This window comes from Balaenoptera physalus, assembly GCF_965194825.1.
Source record: "Balaenoptera physalus genome assembly, chromosome: 16".
Lineage (NCBI taxonomy): Eukaryota > Metazoa > Chordata > Mammalia > Artiodactyla > Balaenopteridae > Balaenoptera > Balaenoptera physalus.
Window position 1 is genome coordinate 44,447,158 of NC_138898.1, and position 23,038 is coordinate 44,470,195.

The window sequence follows — 23,038 nt, forward strand, 5'->3', positions numbered from 1 at the left end:
GTAGAGGGGGTTGGCAAACATAACAGCAATTTTTTGCAGGTAACTTAGAATTCTCTTTGGTAAAAGGCATCTGGCTGAGTTTAATAACAGTTTTAGTTACATGTTTAGTGAATGTGGCCTAGACAGTCTTTTCTGGGTGTGTGTGTGTAAGTGTTTGCTCTGGTAGTGATAAACTCTCAGAAGGCATAAAAATGACTAAATACAAAGAAGTTCAAAGATTAAGATCCAGGCATCTGTGAAATGAGCTTTCTGAAGAAAAGCTAAATATAAAATGGGCTCTAGTTTAATGCCAGGTGTGTTTGAAAACTTCTCCTAGTAGGAAAAAAATCTATCATTTTTCTTTGAAGCTGAGAGAATTGGTATTGAGAGTCTAAGACTAGAAATGGAATTTCCTTAACAGAACTGAATGCACTTACTTCCAGATCAGGGTCCTCTGATAGTTTGTCTTTCGGTGTTTCTGTAAATCTACTAGTTATTTATTCTGTAAATCTACTAGTTATACAGCTTTCTTCCTGCGTATTGATTTCTAGTACTTTGGTCATCACAAAGATGACCCACTAGATTTTATTAAATGTTCTGAATAAATTGTGCTATTTAGGAAAATATGCATCGAGGGCAAAATCTAGTGGAAATAATTAAGGAATCTATAATTAAGAATGTATAGGACTAAATTATTCTTTGACTAAAGAGATGTGTATATAATCATGCAGGATTTCAACCCAAGCAGTCAGAGGCACTTTCTTTCAGGAGACTTAAGTGTGTGATGAAGTTCCTAAGAATCCAGCGTGGGTTATTTCCAGCAGCAAGTTTCCTTCCTTATGAAAGATACCACATAAAGCATCATTGAAAAGCCCAAAGCTACCCCACTGTGGCTCCTAACATAGTTAAAACCCTATTAGAGTAAAAGAATCAAGAGATTCCTGTGGAAAAAAATACCTATCTCTGTGCTCACTAGGGCCCTGCTGTGTAGACTTATCCGTTCGCTGTAGAGAAATAAAAGCCACAAAGAGGGTGTGATGGTGTGGGGGGGTGGCATTTGAGAGACACCCGGTTTGTATTGTTCCTGCTGGAAAGACCCTGATCTGAGACCAGCCCTGGCGGCCCCCCAGCTGAGAAGGGCCTACTTGTAGCCTTCATTCCTGCCAGGCCCTGGAGGGTGTGGGGACTGCATTATGAGGCTGAATGAGAATTAGATGCTTAATTGGGGCCTGGAAAAGGGGAAAGAATAGCCAGACGTGTAGAATGTGATCAGAATCCAGCTCAGTTAAGCCAAGTGTGGCAACACCTGGGAAGGCTTCAGTGGTTGTGATCTTACATAAAGGAGCTGGAACTGCCTTTTAGAGTTCCATGGGGGCAGCACAACCAGCAAGGGGAGATCGGGAGTAAAACGGGTCAGGCCTAAGGTGGTCCAGTTGAAGACGTAAGAAACTGAGTCCTCCAGATCTTTTACACACAGGAGATATTTCTACCTATCCCAATGCTTGGCAAGGATGCAAAACATTTGAAACTGATTCCTCTAACCACCTCCAACTTAAATGTCATTTCCTTGTTCTCCAAGATTTTTCTTCACCCGCCCTCAAAAAAGGTGACTCACTCTCCTCTGGGCCTCCAGAGTTCCTAGTTCATACCATAACACGTGGCTTGTGGGTGGTCTTTGTTCTCAATCTCAACCCCCCCACCCCCGTCTCAGCTAGCTTGTGAAGTCCATGAAGACATCAGTATGCCTCATCTATTTTGTATCTCAGTGCATAGTAGACACTAAAGTATCTGGTGGATATGTTTTGGGGGATTTCTTCCCAAATGTTGGGTTTCTATAGACTGGTTATTCTAACAATAACTAATGATGAATTTCCAAACCATTCTCAAAGTGGCTGTATGGAGGCACATCATCTGGTTAAACATAAAAGAAAAAGGTATATGTATATGTCTGGATTTCATGCCCACCTTCGGCTACCGCCACTGCCTTTTATCTACTAAAGACAGCTTCTGATTTTGATTAGGGTAGAAATTCCCAATTAATACATGAAGAGGTGTGTTGCCATGGAAGAGGTGTCTTGCAGAAACATGCAGATTTTCCACCAGTATGATCCTGTCATCTTAGTCATTCATTTTTTTTTAATTAATTTTTATTGGAGTATAGTTGATTTATAATGCTGTGCTAGTTTCTGAAGTACAGCAAAGTGACTCAGCTATACATATACATATTTCCACTCTTTTTTAGATTCTTTTCCCATATAGGTTATTGCAGAGTATTTAGAAGAGTTCCCTGTGCTATACAGTAGGTCCTTATTAGTTATCTATTTTTTTATTTAGTAGTGTGTATATGTGAATCCCAATCTCCCAGTTTATCCCCACCTTTCCCCCTTGGTAACCATAAGTTTGTTTTCTACATCTGTGACTCTATTTCTGTTTTGTAAATAAGTTAATTTGTACCATTTTTTTAGATTCCACATATAAGTGATATCATATGATATTTGTCTTTCTCTGTCTGACTTACTTCACTTCATATGACAGTCTCTAGATCCATCCATGTCACTGCAAGTGGCATTATTTCATTCTTTTATATGGCTGAGCAATATTCCACTGTATATACATACCACTTCTTTATCCATTCATCCTTTGATGGACATTTAGGTTGCTTCCATGTCCCAGCTATTGTAAATCGTGCAGCAGTGAACATTGGGGTGCATGTATCTTTTCAAATTATGGTTTTCTCCAGATATATGCCCAGGAGTGTGATTGCTGGATCATATGGTAGCTCTATTTTTAGTTTTTAAGGAACCTCCATACTGTTGTCAATAGTGGCTACACCAATTTACATTCCCACCAACAGTGTAGGAGGGTTCCCTTTTCTCCACACCCTCCCCAGAATTTATTGTTTGTTGATTTTTTGATGATGGCCATTCTGACCAGTGTGAGGTGATACCTCATTGTAGTTTTGATTTGCGTATCTTTAATAATTAGTGATGTTGAGCATCTTTTCATGTGCTTTTTGGCCATCTGTGTATCTTCTTTGGAGAAACGTCTATTTAGGTCTTCTGCCCATTTTTTGATTGGGTTGTTTGTTTTTTTGATATTGAGCTGCATGAGCTGTTTTGTATACTTTGGAGATTAATCCCTTGTCGGTTGTTTCATTTGCAAATATTTTCTCCCATTCTGTGGGTTGTCTTTTCGTTTTGTTTATGGTTTCCTTTGCTGTGCAAAAGCTTTTAAGTTTCATTAGGTCCCACTTGTTTATTGTTGCTTTTATTTTCATTACTCTAGGAGGTGGATCGTAAAAAGATCTTGCTGCAATTTACGCCAGGGGGTGTTTTGCCTATGTTTTCCTATAAGAGTTTTATAGTATCTGGTCTTACATTTAGGTCTTTACTCCATTTTGAGTTTATTTTTGTGTATGGTGTTAGAGAATGTTCTAATTTCATTCTTTTACATGTAGCTGTCCAGTTTTCCCAGCACCACTTATTGAAGAGACTGTCTTTTCTCCACTGTATATTCTTACCTCCTTTGTCATAGATTACATGACCATGGTGCATGGGTTTATCTCTGGACCTTCTGTCGTGTTCCATTGATCTATATCTGTTTTTGTGCCAGTACCATACTATTTTGATTACTGTAGCTTTGTAATATAGTTTGAAGTCAGGGACCCTGATTCCTCCAGCTCTGTTTTGCTTTCTCAAGATTGCTTTGGCTATTCAAGGTCTTTTGTATTTCCTTACAAACTGTAAAATTTTTTCTTCTAATTCTATGAAAAATGCTATCGGTAGTTTGATGGGGATTGCATTGAATCTGTAGATTACTTTGGATAGTATTGTCATTTTGGCAATATTGATTCTTCCAATCCAAGAACATGGTATATCTCTCCATCTGTTTGTGTCATCTTTGATTTCTTTCATCAGTATCTTATAGTTTTCTGAGTACAGGTCTTTTGCCTCCTTAGGTAGGTTTATTCCTAGGTATTTTATCCTTTTGATGTGATAGTAGATGGGATTGTTTCCTCAATTTCTCCTTCTGATCTTCCACTGTTAGTGTATAGTAATGCAAGAGATTTCTGTGTATTAATTTTGTATCCTGCAACTTTACCAAATTCATTGATGAGCTCTAGTAGTTTTCTGGTAGCATCTTTAGGGTTTTCTATGTATAGTATCATGTCATCTACAAACAATGAAAATTCTACTTCTTCTTTTCCAATTTGGATTCATTTTATTTCATTTTCTTCTCTGATTGCTGTGGCTAGGACTTCCAAAACTATGTTGAAAAACTTCCAAAACTAAGTGGCAAGAGTGGACATCCTTGTCTTGTTCCTGATTTTAGAGGAAATGCTTCCAGTTGTTCACCATTGAGAATAGTCATTCATTTTTGACTTTGGAGAGGGAGGGCATGTGTCTACAGGTGATGACCACTGGTAGAGTGGTCAAGGAGCAGCTTTAGGATCAAGGTTCTTTGGGAGAAAATAGGTTAGATGGGGCAGATGGTTTACAATTGTACTTTTGTCCCGAAGAAATATGAACTAATTGTAAATCAAGTATATCCATCTGCTCAGGCTGCCATAAAAAAAATACCATAGACTGAGTGGCTTAAACAACAGAAGTTTATTTTCTCACAGTTCTGGAGGCTGAGAAGTCCAAATCAAGGTGCTGGCTGATTTGGTTTATGGCAGGAGCTCTCTTCCTGGCCTATAGGTGGCCCCCTTCTCACTGTGTCCTCATATGGCAGAGGGAGGGAGAGAGAGCTCTTTTCTTATAAAGCCACAGTCCTATCAGATTAGGGCCTCACTATTCTGACCTCATTTAATTTTAATTACCTCCATAAAGGCCCTATTTCCAAATACAGTCACATTGCTGCTTGGGGCTTCAACATATGAATCTTTTGGGGGGGAGTGTCACAAATATTCAGTCCATAACCTCAAGTCTGATCAGAACTACCCTTTGGTAAATATTCCTAAAACCAGCTGTTGACAAAGGCCAAGTATGTGAGATGCCTGGAGTGAATACCCCATCCCACAAATCAAAGGAGTCTGCACATCTGGTCTTGGGTTTAAGCTGGTGATGTGAAGTCAGATTTCAAACCTCACTCACCCAAACATAATGATATGAAAGCAGATAAGTAAAACAAGCAAATGAACAACACAAACAAAAACAGTAATTAAAAGAACGAGCTGGCAGCCATGGCAAAAGGAAGGCGTGAGCCTGGTGTCACCCCCAACCTACTCCCTAGCTCTACCAGGCTCTGAAATAATCCTGAATAGGGTCTTACTAGCTACCATTTACTTTCCCAACTGGGAGAGGAGCAGCCCAGGGAAATTTCCACAAGCGCATGAAGCCAGCCATGAACACCTTTATTCTGCCTTACCCCAAAGAGACAGGAAAACAAGCTGTGATTCTCCATTTCAATATCTCTTGCTGGGAGGAAAATGGGAAAGGAAAGGCAGACCAATAACAAATGCCTGGATCTAATTACCTCTAGGGAAAAGAAAAAAAAAAAAATAGGAATTTCACCAAATAGAGGGCAAAAGAGAAAATAAATAAGGCAAGATCTTTGGGGTGAGCAGGAAGCAGAGGAGGAGGTGCTGGAGAGTCCCAGATGAAGCCCCCTTGAAAGAGGAGCCCCCTTCGTTCCCTGAGGAGTCTGTGTAGGGTTTGCATAGGGTTTATCACCTTCTGCTTTGGAGGCTGAGAGAGAAAACAGCAAAGAGAATAGTGAAGCCCAAGCTGACTTTTTTGCTCTTAGAGAGAGCAAAAACGAGTTGCAAGGCTCACATTGAATTGAAAAAAACTATCCAACCCCAAGGATAGCCCCCACTGTGACAGGCAACAGTACTGACAAAGTGGTGGCCTGGGCTGGGCATGGGACACACTTGCTGAGGAATCCAGCACAATGAATGTGGTAGATGCTGTGACCACTTTACCCCTCCCAAAGAAAACGCTTCCACAGACAATGTGAGAAACGAGTAGCTTGCTAATGTACGTGTCACATGCTCACCCTGTAGTAATGACCTTATTGACTTTTATGTAGTCTTCATAAATTAAGAAAATTAACCCTCTCTCTGTCAAACATGTTGCAAATATTTTCTCCTGGATTGCCTTCTGTCTTTTGATTTTCTTTAAGATACATTAAATAAATTTTACTATGCTTTCTTCTAAAATCTTTAGATATTGTTTTTTAAGTGACCTATATGGGAAAAGAATCTAAAACGGGGTGAATATATGTTGCTGTGTGGCAGAAACTAACACAACATTTTAAATCAACTATACTCCAATAAAATTTTTTTTTAAACTCAAAAAAAATTCAATAAGAAAAAAATGAGCAATCAAATAGAAAAATTGGTAAAATATAAAAATAAATGACAGAAGAGAGGAAGGGAGGGAGGGAGGAAGGGAGGAAGGAAGGGAGGAAAGATATTAGGAAGGAAGTTAGGAAGGAAGGAAGGAGGAATCTCAACACCCTACATGCTGAGAGGTAATAATAAAAGGAAAATACACTGTAGAACAGCACTAGTGCTTTCTTCTCTGAGATTTATTAATCCAGCTAAGCCAGACTTCTACTCCATTCAATTCTTTTCATTAAGGGTTATACATAGCACGGACTCAATATATATGCTGGCTGGATGAATGAATGAATGAATGAATAATACCAAAGAGGAGGAAAAATGTGATAAATTCTTGAATGATACAGAGAAGTGATTCAGCTAAGTTTTTATGCTTAAGTATCTTTGATTAAGAGACATCAAGAAGTAGATATTAAATTTGTTTCTCTCAGCCAAAAAATATTAATCAAGCGTTTATTAGAGTCAATCATTATCTCTTTTGATCCCCAAATGTTGTGAAGGAGATACCATTACCTCCATCTGTAAGTGACAAAACTGAGACTCTGAATGTGAACGAGACCTATCCAATATCACACAAATAGAGGTGCCAGAGCTTGGATTTGAAACCAGCTGTGCCCAACTCCAGAGAGCTACACTCCATCCCCTTTCACTAATGTTGAGCTTCCCACAAAGGTGGCCAGAAATGGACAGTCCTGAGGTTCAGTAGCTATCATGAGTAACAGAAAAGGGAGTTAACAGAACACAAAACAAAGGCATATTCAAAGGAGAGAAGGAATTTGTAGAGGCTGGACTTGTGGTTTGTTGTGTGTCATTTGTTGTAGAGAAGGTGGGTAGTAATCTTTGTTAAATGCTGCCTGGTTTATTTTGCCTCCCTTCACTTTGATGAATTTTCCTAGGAGTAGTGTTTATCCTTTGTACCCTTACATATTATCACAAAACACCTGGATATGAAACCTGGTTGCCACTCAAGCAGCTATGTGAATGGATAAGAGGGCAAACCCCATGAATGAACAAGAGGGCAAACCCCATGCCATTACCAAGGACTGGAATTTTTTTCTTGAGTTTAAATATATTTAGTTTATCGCCGTTGGAACCACATCACTAAGAGGAGTCGCATCACTGACTTTTACAATCATTTTAAATAGTGTTGGTGCCTTGATTGTAAAGAGCAATTTGTGGGGAAGTATCATGACAACACAAAGACTCAACTTCTCTTCAAGTCCTGTCTTCTCACTGACACTCTGTTCTTGCTCCGTAAGTTGGTCTTTGATCTCCTTTGGTTTAGTTGCACCTGGATTCTACACCTAGAAAGTGAACTTGGCACTCTAGGATGAAGTAAGGTCTAATGGAGCTCATCTCCCCTAACAATCAGTTGCTTAAAAAGAACCTAAATTGATGTTTATGCATGTGGAATAATTGCTTTCCTCCATTTGAGCTTGGAAGTTAAATATATGTGACAAATGCCTTAAACTCTGTGACCAGTTTTCTTCCATTTTAGTACCATTGTGAAGGCAACAGAGTTTAGCCTGTTAAGGGACATCTCATCTGTATACATTAACTTGGCATTTCTCAAAATTTCATACAGGTACCATTTGTAGTCCTGAAACCACACTCCTTCTCGGATGGGGCTCCAACCCAACCAAAAGTCAGACTGGAACTTGAACCCAGGATCCCTGACTAGGAGGGGACTCAAACCCATTGTCTTTTCATTGAAACTGCTCACCTGGTGTCAGGACTTACTGAAGCTCATGTTCTTTAGTCTCAATGCAGAAAGAATTCAGCGTGAGGCAAAATGATAGGCAAAGAATGAGTTTATTAGCATAGGATGCTTGTGAGAGATATAAGCAGGCAGGCAAGGGAGTGCAGCCCTGAGAACAAAGAGAGCTACATTTTTATAATCAGAGGGAAGGTGGAGGAAGACCACCTTCTCCCTCATTTTTGGGGAGATGTCAAGGTTTACATCATTAGTTCTTCCTTTGACCCTATGTGGTCTGACCGGGACTGTCATTGAGCTACTTTAATCATATGTATATTAGCAAAAGGGTGATGACATATACTAAAATATGGTAATTCATCTCAGGTTTCAGTATAGTGTCCCCTTTCACCTAGTTTCTTTCCCCTTTCACTTATATTCCTGTCTTGACTACATGCAGAAATGCAACTCTTCAAGGACCATTCACTCCCTGACTTCATGTAACAAGATTCAGACCCCATATCTATTGTCTTGTATTTTTAACTATCAGGATTTGTGGCTTGAGTGTGCCTGGCACTTGAATGCACCTGGTCTTCCTTCAAGGTAGTGTAGATTGTTGCTAGGTTACTGGATTCTTTTCTTGAGTGGTCATTAGCTTACAATAGTCTCCCAAACCCCCTTAAAATTCCCTCTGTCTTTAAACCCCTAGTGGGATTTTTAAACTATTTAAGTATCCTACTCTATCCCTATCAGTTCTGTAGATGATTTTAGGTGATATCAAAATTAACATATTTATTATCATGTGTGAAAAAATTAGGCACAAATTAAGCTCACAGTTTTATAGCTATGATTGCTATGGGACAAAATTAAGAAGCAATGTTAGGCCTGAGTCAATTAAAAACATTATTAAGCATTAGTTGTCACCACAATAATGCTGCATAACAAGCAAGCCATCTTCAATTTCAGAGGCTTAGAACAACAATCATCCAATTCTTTTGTTCAGAGAGGATCAACCACATCTAGTTTGGGCCAGGAAGGATGTCAGGCTGTGAGTTGAGTTCAGGTCTTATCCTCCTTAGATCAGCTGTTCCCTAAAGCATGTTCTTCTTGGGGTAAAAGGCAGGAGAACAAGAGGGCAAACCCCAACTGTACAAATGCATTTCAAACCTCTGTTTGACTCACTTTTGCTAATATTCCATTAGCCAAAGCAAATTCCATGACCAAGCCCAATGTCAAGGGACAGTGAATTCAACTCCTGTAGGGGTGGAAGACAGGAAGTGAGCCTTTCTAAACAATTACCTAATCCATTACATTAATAGTAAAGTTGGAACATAGATATGGCAAAAGTCAAGATGGTTCAAGAATGCTTGCTTTGGTTCAACACCACTTTAATTCAATACAATTGAATCCAGACAGGCCCTGCTTTCTATAGCTGTCATGATACGTATGCAACTACATATTCTGAGAAATAATTATTTGTAATTCTATTTGTTGCATGGAGTTTGTCAACACAAATCTCAAAAGAAAAACTTGGAGAATCTTCTAACTTATCTCCATGTTTATGTATTTAAAAATCTGGTTAATTGTATTCTATATGAGTTTCAGTATCTTTTCTTTGTGATGAGACTTGCTTCATTTTATTTTTTATGTAATACAACTGACCTACAAAAGGTTATCATAATCAAGGCTTTGAAGAGGACAGTTGAGGTTGGTAATTGAAAATGAAAATGGTACTGTCTGTCCCAGACTCTTTCTATTTCAGCATCTTTTATCTCCTGCTAGGAGCCCTGAAATGTACCTCGTTTGTGTTCCAAGCAGCAGCAATCAAAATGAGGGAAGGACAGGCAAACTGAAATAAATAGACTGTAGAGGCAATTTTTGTTTTGATCAGATTCTATTGTCTGTGTGAAATGGCATTTCTCTGGGGCCCTCAGATGCATTGCCCAGCAGGGGAGAAACCCTTAGGATAATAACAGTTCCACACACATCAGAGTAATAAGTATCTGTCGTTCTTCTCTCCCTCTTTCCAAATACACCACACACACACACACATACACACACACACTTGCACATGCATACACATATACACATGCATATTCACATAAACATGCCATTGCACACATAGTCATATATTCATACCACATGTGCATGTATCATGCACACTCATGATATTAAATAAATGAATAATGTCTACCAAACATACCATTAGGGTCTTCAGAAGCGGATCTAAGAGACCTCTGCTCAAGAACATGGCAATATATAGAGCTACAACTATGATTTCTCTTTTCATCTCTGTCATGGATCTCAAAACCTGCCATTACATCTCATGCTAATCTGTGCCAATATGGTGGCATAACCTGAGATTTCTCAAACAAATGTACTATATTTGAAAATAATGAGGTTGAAAAGACAAAACATAAGGCAAACAACTTAAATATTTACAGTCTGATTTGCCTTTTGGGTTTTGCTTTCTTCAACTTCTTTTTTCCTCTCTCGCCCAGCTCTTAAAAGTGTTTTGTATGCTCCTTCATTTTCATTGAGCATTATTATATTGACTAGCATCCTGTCTATTAGCTAGAAAGTTCTCTGTGATGTCAGAGAGGTGTCTCTATAGTAATATCACCAGGGTTATTACCATTGAGAGTAATGACTTTGAAAGCGATTTCCTGGAAGAATCAGCTACAGGTACCCTAGATCTCATCACAAACAATGACCCCAAGGATTAAGTCAAAGAAGTAATGATTAAATAGTGTTAGGTCAATTAACTTTCCTTCCATAGTAATCATATCTTATGAAATATAACAACTATGTTGTATTTTAATAAGTTCTGATGGTGTCCAAGGAGTTAGAACATTTTATAGTTATTTTTATAGTGAAAAAGCTGAGGCTTTTAAATACTATGAGATTTGGTAAAAGTCATTGAAGAAATTAAGTGACCAGCCAGGATATCCTCTTTTATGACATGTCTGTGTCTTGCCCATTTTCTGTTGGGTTCCTTGTCGTTTCTATGTTATATTGTTTTCTTTATATATTAGTACAAGGGTCCTTTGTAAGTGAGATATATATTATATATATGTGTGTTTGTGTGTGTGTATATATACACACACACACACATAAATGGCAAATATCTTCTACTCTAGTTTACTTTGCACTCTCTTAATGGTGTATTTTGATAAAATAATGATGCTAATTTAAATGTTTTCCAGATTATTAGTCTTTTGTCTAATGGTCAGTGTTTTGTTTTTCCTGTGTAAGAAATTTTTGCCTAATGATATAAAGGTCTTTTTCCATGTTACCTTTCAAATTTAGTTCTATAATCTACCTGGAATTTATATTTTAGTATAGTGAAAATCCTTCAGTGTAGGTCTACTGTTTTTCCTCCTCAACAAATTCTATTTTTTCCCTGAAAATTTTTTATTTCAAATTGGAAGTTTGAAAGAAGATTTGTTAGGTATGAAATTTTACGTTAGTGATATTTTCTTTAAGTGCTTTGAAGATATCATTACATTGTCTCTGGATTCCATGATTTTTATTGAGATGTCATCTATAATTACTATTGTTGCTATTTTGAAGTTAATGGGTCTTTACTCACTAAATAATTTTATATTTTTTCTTTAACCTTGATGATTTTCTGCAGGTTTACAATGATTGGCCTGAATAAGGTTTGCTTTGCATTAATTTTGCTTGGGGATCATAATACTGTTAAAGCAGGGGCTTGATATTTTACATTCAGTTTGGGAAATTATCAGCCATTATCTTTTAAAATATTGCTTTTGCCCCATTACACATAGGATACACCCTATCTCATATGTCTGCTAATTCTTTTCATCTATATTTTATTCTTTGTATTTTCTTCTAACTTAGTTTTCAGTTTGTAAATTCCTTCTTCAGCTGTGTCTAATTGCCACCAAATACACCTATTGAATTCTAAACTTCAATTATTATATAATTTTCAGTTCTAGAATTTACATCTGACTTTTATTTAGTGTCTAGTCCAGTTAAACTTTTTTGCCATGAGATTTCTCCCTCTTGTCACCCAATTCTTAAACACATTAACCATATTTTAAAGTTGTATCTACAAATAGATCTCTAAGATGTCTCTATATATTGTCTTATTGTCTTGGTTTTCAGTGATCCATTCTTGTTCCTCAGGAATGACCGGTAATTTTTTATTGAATGCTAGACACTATGTGCGAAAAATTGTAGAGATAACTTGAGCCTCGGTGGCCTTATCTTCTTCCAGAGAGAGAGGATTCATTTTTGCTTCTGAAAGGCTGGTAGGATTGAGTAGAGCACTGAAATCTAATCAATCAGAGATTAAATTGATTAAAAGTAGGCCTTCAATTTTTTTAAGAACTGGTCTATTTCAAGTTCATTGCCCCCCAAGTATAACCCTTCAGTATAACCCACAGAAAACTCAAGGTACTTATCAGAGCACCTCTTCTTTGGTGGGCCCTGACCTCCACGTTTTTCCCCTCTCCCCCCAAACCTCATTAAAAAACATCTGAAGGCTCTGTTAAACCTCTTTGTATGTGGAATGTCAGGTTCACCATTTTTCACCTCCTCCAGCTTCTGCTGCATTAATGGCTCTCTAGTGCCTTAATTTCCTCAAATAATCTGTTCAATGTTTCTAGCTGTTCTTGGTGGGAGTGTTATTCTACAGTATGACAGTCTACTTTAGAAATCCCTTTCTCAGTGTAATTTTTTTTTAATAAAAAAATTTATTTATTTATTTGTTTATTTATGGCTGAGTTGGGTCTTTGTTACTGCCCACGGGCTTCAGTAGTTGTGGCTCATGGGCTTTAGAGCACAGGCTCAGTAGTTGTGGCACATGGGCTTAGTTGCTCCGTGGCATGTGGGATCTTCCTGGACCAGGGCTTGAACCCGTGTCCCCTGCATTGGCAGGCAGCTTCTTAACCACCGCACCACTAGGGAAGCCCCCTCAGTGTAATTTTATCTTGCATTTTTTTTTCATTAGCAGCAAAGTGAATCACATTTTCACACAACTACAGGCTATTCTTATTTTTTAATTAACTTCCTGTTAGATTTCTTGCTCAATTTTCTATCCAATTGTCAATCTTGTTTCTGTTTAGAAGTACTTTATATATCAAAGAAAGATATTAACCCTTTGTCTATGATAAAAGGTATAAATATTTTTCCTATACTGGTAATATTTCTTTTTTTAAACATTTCTTATGGTAGCTTTTCCACCCATAAGTTTGTGTTTATATAAAGTCAAATAGTTCCATTTTTTCTAACTACTTCTGTTTTGAGGCATACTAGCAAAGATTTCCTGCTCCCAAGCTTAGAAAACTCCATCAGTAGTTTCTTCTGTAATTGTGTCTGTAAGGAACATGTTGATGAGCAATTGAAAAATGGTCTATTTTCTAGAATTGACAGAGTGAGAAAAGATATGACATGGTTAAGTCCAGCTGGAAGTTCCAAGTTTTGTTTTCATTTTCCCAACCTCATCCTCAGGAGCTCGTGAAAAGAACTCACTCATGGGCACAGTCACTTTCATGTTGTCCTTGTAGGACTTGGGTACCCATGAGTCATGTTTTCTTATGTTATCCCTTTCCTGACTTTTCTCATCCACTCTCATGTCATCAACAATATGATATTATTCTACATGGACATCTCCCAAATTCCCACATGCCTAATTCTCAGTTTCCTTCCTCAGCATTAGATGCAAAACTTGTTTGGCATCTCCACTTAAGTGACCCTCTGCTTCAGTCTTCAAATCTAAAATGACTCTCTTCACCTCCCTTCACTTTGCTTGTTTTATATATCATCAAGTACTGACCTTCCTACCTTCCGTCCACCCAGGCTCAAAGATTAGTCACCTTACTTCTTGAGTCTTACTTCTTGATTCTCAGCTTCAGTAAATCATTACCAAGAGTGCAAGTTAAAGGTATCTTCCTTTGAAGAGATTATACACTGGATCTTTCCTAGCCTTGCTTCATCCTCACTAACAGGAAGGTCAAATTGAACATACTCTGGACTCAATAGGTATTCATGTAATGAAACTGAATTTAATCTTTTGTTTAAAAAAAGTACAGAAACAATAAAAACTTTGAAGTTAGTTATGAACTCATCTAGTACTTTCTATATTTGTATTTTCAAATGCCCTGGCTCTTCAAGCTGTGAAAACATAATAGATGTTTAACCAAGAAGTAAGAGATTATTGTCCTTTTGACTATCTGTAAATTTTCTCACAATAATATGGATGTTAACTAGACTTATTATAGTGATCATTTTTTCCATATGTACAAATATCAGATCATGAAAAACAAGAAAAACAGTCTCCTTACGACTACATTTAAGCATGTTATATAGCTTCAGCCACAGCGAGTGGATGACAAGCCTTATGAAACTATGTAAATAGAGAACAATTACAACAGAAATTAACTAAAGACGGGATTCTCAGCAATCCAAAATGGCAGCATCTGAGGTCTTCTAGGGGAGCAACTGAGCCATTCATTTGTGTTTTAACTTCACTGCCAGGAGAATGAATCTTTCAGCTTTCAGGCATGCCTGAGGCAAAATAGGTTTTCTTTTTTCATTCTCTTCAAAGTTTAAGCTACATAAACTCACACACACATATTTCCCCAAATTCAAATTGTGGATTGTTCTGATTAAACCAAGTTTTGCTGCTTTCATGTTACCAGCTTTCTAATTTGAGAAATTGTGCATGCATGTATGTGATTATCTCACAAATTAAAGAGAATTTAGAATATGACAGCATTAAAGTATTCAAGCAACTCAACCTACTATTTGCTCCTTTAAGCTTTTCTGCAAAAGAAGTTCAATCCCAGGAGTATTTTTAAACTTAAGAGGGCAATGGAGGGTGACAGAACAATTGGCAGTCAGGCTGTTCTAATTTTCTATTAATCAAGGACTATCTTCTTTTTCAGCTCAAGGCGAGGACACACCTAGAGTTCCTGTGAAAAGCGAAGGCTCTGGTGACACAGAACATTCTACAAGTCCTGATGGTAAGTTTCTGAGCTATTTGAGTCACGCAAACTACAAATCTGGCACATTTTTCTCTGTGTAATCTAGGATTAAGGGAGCTGTCTATTCTGAGTCAACATATTCAGTTTGAACAAGGTAAAGTTCAAAAACCATTTTCTACTGGGAACTAACAAAATTGGCAGCCTTTTTTAAAAAACAGCATGTGCCTCAGTTTAATCTTACTTCCCAATACCAAGGAAACAATGGGTAATTCCAAGGCTACACTGAAGTCCAGCTGGTGAACTTTATGGAAACACTCAGCATTCAGAGGAGCCCTGGCTTGAGTTTGGGCTAAGGTTATTCTTGGACCTTCATCACTTCACCTCACTGTATCATCACACATCAGATGGCTTGGCCAAAAACACAGTGAGTCTTTAAAAGTACTTTATAAATAAATTTACAAAAACCTTTTTTTAGTCACATCTCACTTTGAAGGCATCTAGAAATTGTGAGCATCAGGAATAGTATAGCCTTGCCCCTGCACAATGATACTGGAAACGCTTTGAAATATCATCATTTAGAAAAACAACTATTTGAGCACACATGATTTCTAAATATTTAATTCCACTTGCCCACAGAACTTAAGAGAACCAGAATTATTGGTCAGTGATCAACTGTTTATATATATCTTGTTGTTTGGGTTATTTTAGCCAGGAAAAAAAAAAAAAAAAAGCCAATTACTTTGAGTTGATAATGACCTTGGGAAAATTTCAGCCACTGGTAGAAGTTACTTGGTGGTTTTAAATGGTTTCCTATACCATGCATTCCACCCTGCTACAAGGCTTGCCCTCACCTTAATTGCCTCCCTTAATTATAAGCCCTTCTGCACCAACTGATTTTTTAATTATTTTTTTAATTTTTAAAAAAAATTTATACAATTTTTTTAAAGGTCACTTTCCATTTATAGTTATTACAAAATATTGGCTATATTCCCCATGTTCTACAATACATCCTTAAGCCTATCTTAACACCCAATACAAACTGATTTTTTTTTTTTTTAACCCCTGGGCATGCTTTATCTAGGGGAATAATGTTTTCAGACCCCAGATTCATCCATTAAAAGCCACCCCGTGTTGGTCATGCTCAGTTGAATGAAACCTGCCCCAGCCTTGCTGTGACATTATAGGCATGGTTCTTAACTAGTTCTCTGCAAAGCATGTTCCAAAGAATACCAGGTCCATGCAATGCTCAATGAATAAAAGGGAGACAAATGTGGGAAATACTGAGTTTTAGTCCTCACTTGGAGATTTGCCATGCACAGTCCAGGCTCTCCAAAGTCTCAGCTGTAAAGAAACTTCCTAACATCATTTAACATTGCTTTTCCCAAACTTATTTGATCATGAAATGCTTTTCATACTAACAAACACTTATTAGATTTTGGAACTAGGGACCCTTGGGTTGGAGGAAGGAACAGAAAAGGAACACTCACCCATATTTTTGCAGACCAGGATAGAAAGTGCATACATTATTCTTTTTTTAGAGGTATACTTCCTGTAACTGGCCAGTTTATACCTGGGGTAAAGAATGGGCTCACACATCATTAGAAACCGAGGCTAGTTTGCAGGAGGAACAAAGAGACCTGCTTTTAAAACCTTCCTCTTTGAGAGAGAGTTGGGTGGGCTGCCATCCAATGTCATTCCCTCTTTCAAGTCTCTTTGGAATGTGAAATCCAGCACCTGCCACTGTTTTACTTTAATCGAGTTTCCTGTTCAAGAAAAAGAGATTTGGATTGTTGCTTTCGTTCAAACAAATGAAGACTATCCAAATGACAACAAACAGAGGTTACTTATTCAGAGCTTACCAAAGCATGGGTGTCACACAGCCATTATCACTTGTGTTTGGCCAACTCAAAGGCAGGGAGGGAAGTAGGGAACTTCTAACAAGAGGGAAGACTTCAAGCATCCTTGATCGGAGGTTGTTGGTAAGGGGAAGGTGCACTTGGGCTAACTAAAAGTGGCTGATTGGTTTGGGAACATATTTGGCTTTCCCTGGCTGGTCCTGTGTTGGGAGCATGGAGTAAAATACAGGAAAGCTGGCAGTCACAGACCAAGTCCTGACCATTCTGAGCTGCTTGCTTCAAAGGTTTGAAGTCAGAATTCTATTGTTATGTTTGGCCTAGCCATCGTTCATCTGTATATTAAGTCTCTCGGTTTATAATATGCGCTTTGATGCTTTAAAAATACCAATCTAATTAAACCTACTGACCCTTGAATATTTGCAGTGTCTGCTATGCCTGCTTGGGCTCCTTCTGGACAATGGCATTAATTAATTATGTGTGCTATTTGTATGCAAATGCGTACATAGAACACACGGTAAAGTAAAAGCACACGTTTTACCTTTGCTGTGCGATCTGGTTAGATGTTTTGCTTTTCTATTTCATGGTGTCCACTGCCAGTGCACCCACTGGCAAGTTTACAGCGTCAGTTTTGAATTTCAAAACTGAAGACCTGGCAAACCAAGCAGGCCTACTGGCATTGCTGTTTTAGAGGGAGCTGCTTACCTCTCTGCATGTCGATGATCTGGTTTGCTTTGTTTTCTCTTTATTTTCTTAGACATCTATTAAGGCCTTTGAATTTACCTAAGGATGGTAATAAATACACACAAAATATCAACCCAAAAATCTGCTATGAAATGACAGCTCAGCTCCTACAGTTTAGTAAAGAAGCAACTCTGCCCTCCCCATTCCCCCACCAGTAAAAATCTGTAAGAGTGGTCCCCAAATCTTGAATGAATGAAAACAAACTGAAAGAGAAGTATAAGATAGGAAATCAGGAATGTAACAATTCACAGGCCATTTTAATATGTTTAAGAGATTTGGGTTTAACAAATATTTAACCTTTTTGTTTTCCTTTCTGGTTCCAGTTGAAATGAATAATCAGGTTGACAGTGTAAATGACCCAACAGAGAGTCAGCAAGAAGATTAACTAATAGGTAAGTTGCCTCTGTTACAAGATTTTCAATTGATTAAATGGGCCAGCCATAGAAACTGTTTGTAAGAGGCATGTTGGATTTCCCTCAGTTCTATCCAGTCCCATGGATAGAACTTTTAAATGTTTAAAAGTTTAGCCTGAGGCTAAACTTTTAAATGTTTAAAAGTTTAGCCTCAGGCTAAACTTTTAAAATCTTTATACCAAATAACACGTTGTAAGAAACTTACCATCTTTAAAGGAAAAAGATAAGCTACAGCATATCCAGATCATGCAATACCCTGGCTTTCTGAGCTTTGATGACTGACAAGAAAAAAAATTTTCCACCCATCTCACCTCCTGGCTTCCTGGAGTGATCAAATTATTTCAGCAACCCCAAGCTGATTCTGAAGCATTGCTTTTCCAGAAGTTACCTGGGGAGTTGTTTAGTATATCTGTTTTTAAGTCTAACACTAAATCTTTGCCCTGGAGAACGTGAAAGGCATTTGAGTATATTTGGGCTGATAGAAGCCTGCCTTATGTCCCGTCCTCTCACACCACTACGTGTGGACCTGCACCTCTACACAAAGGTTTGTTGAGTTGAATGAGCCTCAGGGAATTCCACGGAACATAAATGGGGCCAGATGATGTTTAGGAGTTTTTTCCAGACCAACATTCTAAATCACTCAGCCAAGACTGAAGTATATCTAGAATAATGAGTGGTCTGTAATCCTTTTTTGTATCTTGAGGGCTGGAGAAAAGAATTAGAGAAAAGAAGCCAGCCTAGCTATTCTGATTCCTAGCTTAAAATACTAAGCTGTGAAAAAAACTATGGGATAAATGAATTGTGCGTCATCCAGGTGAATTGTGCGTCATCCAGGGCAAGACACAAATGTGTTGACACCATTGCCTCTGTCGACTGAAAAAAAAATGCACAACCTAAAAGTTGAGAATTATGTTTTATTCGGTGGACCTTCTGAGGACTTCAAGCCCAGGATAGCTCTGCAGGACTGCTCTGAAGAGGTAAGGGGGGAAGCAGGAACTATAGGAGTTTTACAACAAAGACAAGGTAGTCGGAACATCAAAAGATTACTGCTACTTAAAGAAAACCAGATATCTAAAGTTAATGAATTTAGCCCTTTTCTACCTATGGGAAGATGCAAGAATCTGGGCTCTTTGGAATCATTCCTTTGATATGCAGCTTAGCAATCTGGGGCCAGTATCCTGTTCTTTCCCATCCTGAGTCCCCTCGGAGTGCACCATTAGGGATGGCTGCAGTGGCTGAGGGCTTACCATGGAGCAACAGAATATGGCAGGCAACATTTTTCATTCACAGTGCTTCCCCTTGGTCATAAATTCAACCAGCATTTGGAAGCAAAAAAGAAGAAATTATTATGATTAGTATAACTAGTAGTAATCTGGTTGCAATAAACCATCAAGTCCACAGGAGAGCTACCTGGAGAAGCCAAATTCTAGAAGGATCAGGTAGAGAGAAAAAGGTAAATGTTTCATCTTTGTTTACAAAGGTATACTTTATCAACGTGTAGGTCATAGCAGAAGAGAAAAGATTTTTTTTCTAGAAAAAAAAAAACTTTTAGAAGTATATTTCAGAAAGTCATAAAATTATGAATTATATTTAGCACTTAATTAATTCCTGATGAGGTCCTGAACCAAGATGGTAGAGTACAAGGACATGCTCTCACTCCCTATTGTGAGAACACCATAATCACAACTAGCTGCTGGACAATCATCAAAAGGAAGACACTGGAACTCATCAAAAAAGATACCCCACATCCAAAGACAAAGGAGAAGCCACAATGAGACGGTAGGAGGGGCGTAATTACAGTAAAATCAAATCCCATAACTGCTGGGTGGGTGACTCACAGACTGGAGAACACTTATACCACAGAAGTCCACCCACTGGAGTGAAGGTTCTGAGCCCCACGTCAGGCTTCCCAACCTGGGGGTCCGGCAACAGGAGGAGGAATTCCTAGAGGATCAGACTTTGAAGGCTAGTGGGATTTGATTGCAGGGCTTCAACAAGACTTGGGGAAACAGAGACGCCACTCTTGGAGGGCACACACAAAGTAGTGTGTGCATCAGGACCCAGGGGAAGGAGAAGTGACCCCATAGAGACTGAACCAGACCTACCTGCTAGTGTTGGAGGGTCTCCTGCAGAGGTGGGGGGGGTGGCTGTGTCTCACTGTGAGGACAAGGACACTGGCAGCAGAAGTTCTGGGAAGTATTCCTTGGCGTGAGCCCTCCCAGAGTCTGCCAGTAGCCCCACCAAAGAGCCCAGGTAGGCTCCAGTGTTGGGTTGCCTCAGGCCAAACAAACAACCAACAGGGAGGGAACCCAGCCCCACCCATCAGCAGTCAAGTGGATTGATTAAAGTTTTACTGAGCCCTGCCCACCAGAGAAACAGACAGCTCTACACACCACCAGTCCCTCCCATCAGGAAACTTGCACAAGCCTCTTAGATAGCCGCATCTACCAGAGGGCAGACAGCAGAAGCAAGAAGAACTACAATCCTGCAGCCTGTGGAACAAAAACCACATTCACAGAAAGATAGACAAGATGAAAAGGCAGAGGGCTATGTACCAGATGAAGGAACAAGATAAAAACCCCAGAAAAACAACTAAATGAAGTGGAGATAGGCAACCTTCCAGAAAAAGAATTCAGAATAATGATAGTGAAGATGACCCAGGACATAGGAAAAAGTATGGAGGCAAAGATGGAGAAGATGCAAGAAATTTTTAACAAAGACCTAGAAGAATTAAAGAACAAACAAACAGAGATGAACAATACAATAACTGAAAACTACACTAGAAGGAATCAATAGCAGAATAACTGAGGCAGAAGAACGGATAAGTGGCCTGGAAGACAGAATGGTGGAATTCACTGCCATAGAACAGAATAAAGAAAAAAGAATGAAAAGAAATGAAGACAGCCTAAGAGACCTCTGGGACAACATTAAACGCAACAACATTTGCATTACAGGGGTCCCAGAAGCAGAAGAGAGAGAGAAAGGACCAGAGAAAATATTTGAAGAGATTATAGTCGAAAACTTCCCTAACATGTGAAAGGAAATAGCCACGAGAGTCCCATACAGAATAAACCCAAGGAGAAACACACCGAGACACACAGTAATCAAACTGGCAAAGATTAAAGACAAAGAAAAATTATTGAAAGCAGCAAGGGAAAAACAACAAATAACATACAAGGGAACTCCCATAAGGTTAACAGCTGATTTCTCAGCAGAAACTCTACAAGCCAGAAGGGAGTGGCATGATATACTTAAAGTGATGAAAGGGAAGAACCTACAACCAAGATTACTCTACCCAGCAAGGATCTCATTCAGATTCGATGGAGAAATCAAAAGCTTTACAGACAAGCAAAAGCTAAGAGAATTCTGCACCACCAAACCAGCTCTACAACAAATGCTAAAGGAACTTCTCTAAGTGGGAAACACAAGAGAAGAAAAGGACCTACAAAAACAAACCCAAAACAATTAAGAAAATGGTCATAGGAACATACATATAGATAATTACCTTAAATGTGAATGGATTAAATGCTCCAATCAAAAGACACAGGCTTGCTGAATGGATACAAAAACAAGACCCATATATATGCTGTCTACAAGAGACCCATTTCAGACCTAGGGACACATTCAGACTGAAAGTGAGGGAATGGAAAAAGATATTCCGTGCAAAGGGAAATCAAAAGAAAGCTGGAGTAGCAATACTCATATCAGAAAAAATAGACTTTAAAATAAAGAATGTTACAAGAGTCAAGGAAGGACACTACATAATGATTAAGAGATCAATCCAAGAAGACGATAAAACAATTATAAATATATATGCATCCAACATAGGAGCACCTCAATACATATGGCAACTGCTAACACCTATAAAAGAGGAAATCAACAGTAACACAATAATAGTGGGGGACTTTAACACCTCACATACACCAATGGACAGATCATCCAAAATGAAAATAAATAAGGAAACAGAAGCTTTAAATGACACAATAGACCAGATAGATTTAATTGATATTTATAGGACATTCCATCCAAAAACAGCAGATTACACTTTCTTCTCAAGTGCACACGGAACATTCTCCAGGATAGATCACATCTTGGGTCACAAATCAAGCCTCAGTATATTTAAGAAAATTGAAATCATATCAAGCATCTTTTCTGACCACAACACTATGAAATTAGAAATGAATTACAGGGAAAAAAACGTAAAAAAACACAAACACATGGAGGCTAAACAACAATACGTTACTAAATAACCAAGAGATCACTAAAGAAATCAAAAAGGAAATAAAAAAAATACCTAGAGAAAAATGACGATGAAAAAACAATGATCCAAAACCTATGGGATGCAGCAAAAGCAGTTCTAAGAGGGAAGTTTATAGCTACACAAGCCTACCTCAAGAAACAAGAAAAATTTCAAGTAAACAATCTAACCTTACACCTAAAGGAACTAGAGAAAGAAGAACAAACAAAACCCAAAGTTAGCAGAAGGAAAGAAATCATAAAGATCAGAGCAGAAATAAATGAAATAGAAACAAAGAAAACAATAGCAAAGATCAATAAAACTAAAAGCTGGTTGTTTGAGAAGATAAACAAAATTGATAAACCATTAGCCAGACTCATCAAGGAAAAGAGGGAGAGGGCTCAAATCAATAAAATGAGAAATGAAAAAGGAGAAGTTACAACAGACACTGCAGAAATTCAAAGCATCCTAAGAGACTACTACAAGCAACTCTATGCCAACAAAATGGACAGCCTGGACGAAATAGAAAATATGAACAGACCAATCACAAGTAATGAAATTGAAACTGTGATTAAAAAGCTTCCAACAAACAAAAGTCCAGGACCAGATGGCTTCAAAGGTGTATTCTATCAAACATTTAGAGAAGAGCTAACACCCATCCTTCTCAAACTCTTCCAAAAAATTGTAGAGGAAGGAACACTCCCAAACTCATTCTATGAGGCCACCATCACCCTGATACCAAAACCAGACAAAGATACTACAAAGAAAGAAAATTACAGACCAATATCACTGATGAATATAGATGCAAAAATCCTCAACA

The 23,038-nt window shown here is 38.2% G+C and overlaps 1 protein-coding gene across 3 annotated transcripts in view; it reads left to right on the forward strand.

The window, feature by feature from the left end:
• MACROD2 (mono-ADP ribosylhydrolase 2) overlaps positions 1-17,959 on the forward strand; it is a 1,951,733-nt gene extending 1,933,774 nt beyond the window's left edge. For all 3 annotated transcript variants that reach the window (XM_082428620.1, XM_082428619.1, XM_082428621.1), the window contains 2 exons: positions 14,933-15,010; positions 17,892-17,959. In XM_082428620.1, the coding sequence (XP_082284746.1) occupies positions 14,933-15,010; positions 17,892-17,953 (140 nt within the window). In that variant the 3' untranslated portion in view covers positions 17,954-17,959. The remainder of the gene's footprint in view (positions 1-14,932; positions 15,011-17,891) is intronic.
• Positions 17,960-23,038: the final 5,079 nt, after the last annotated feature.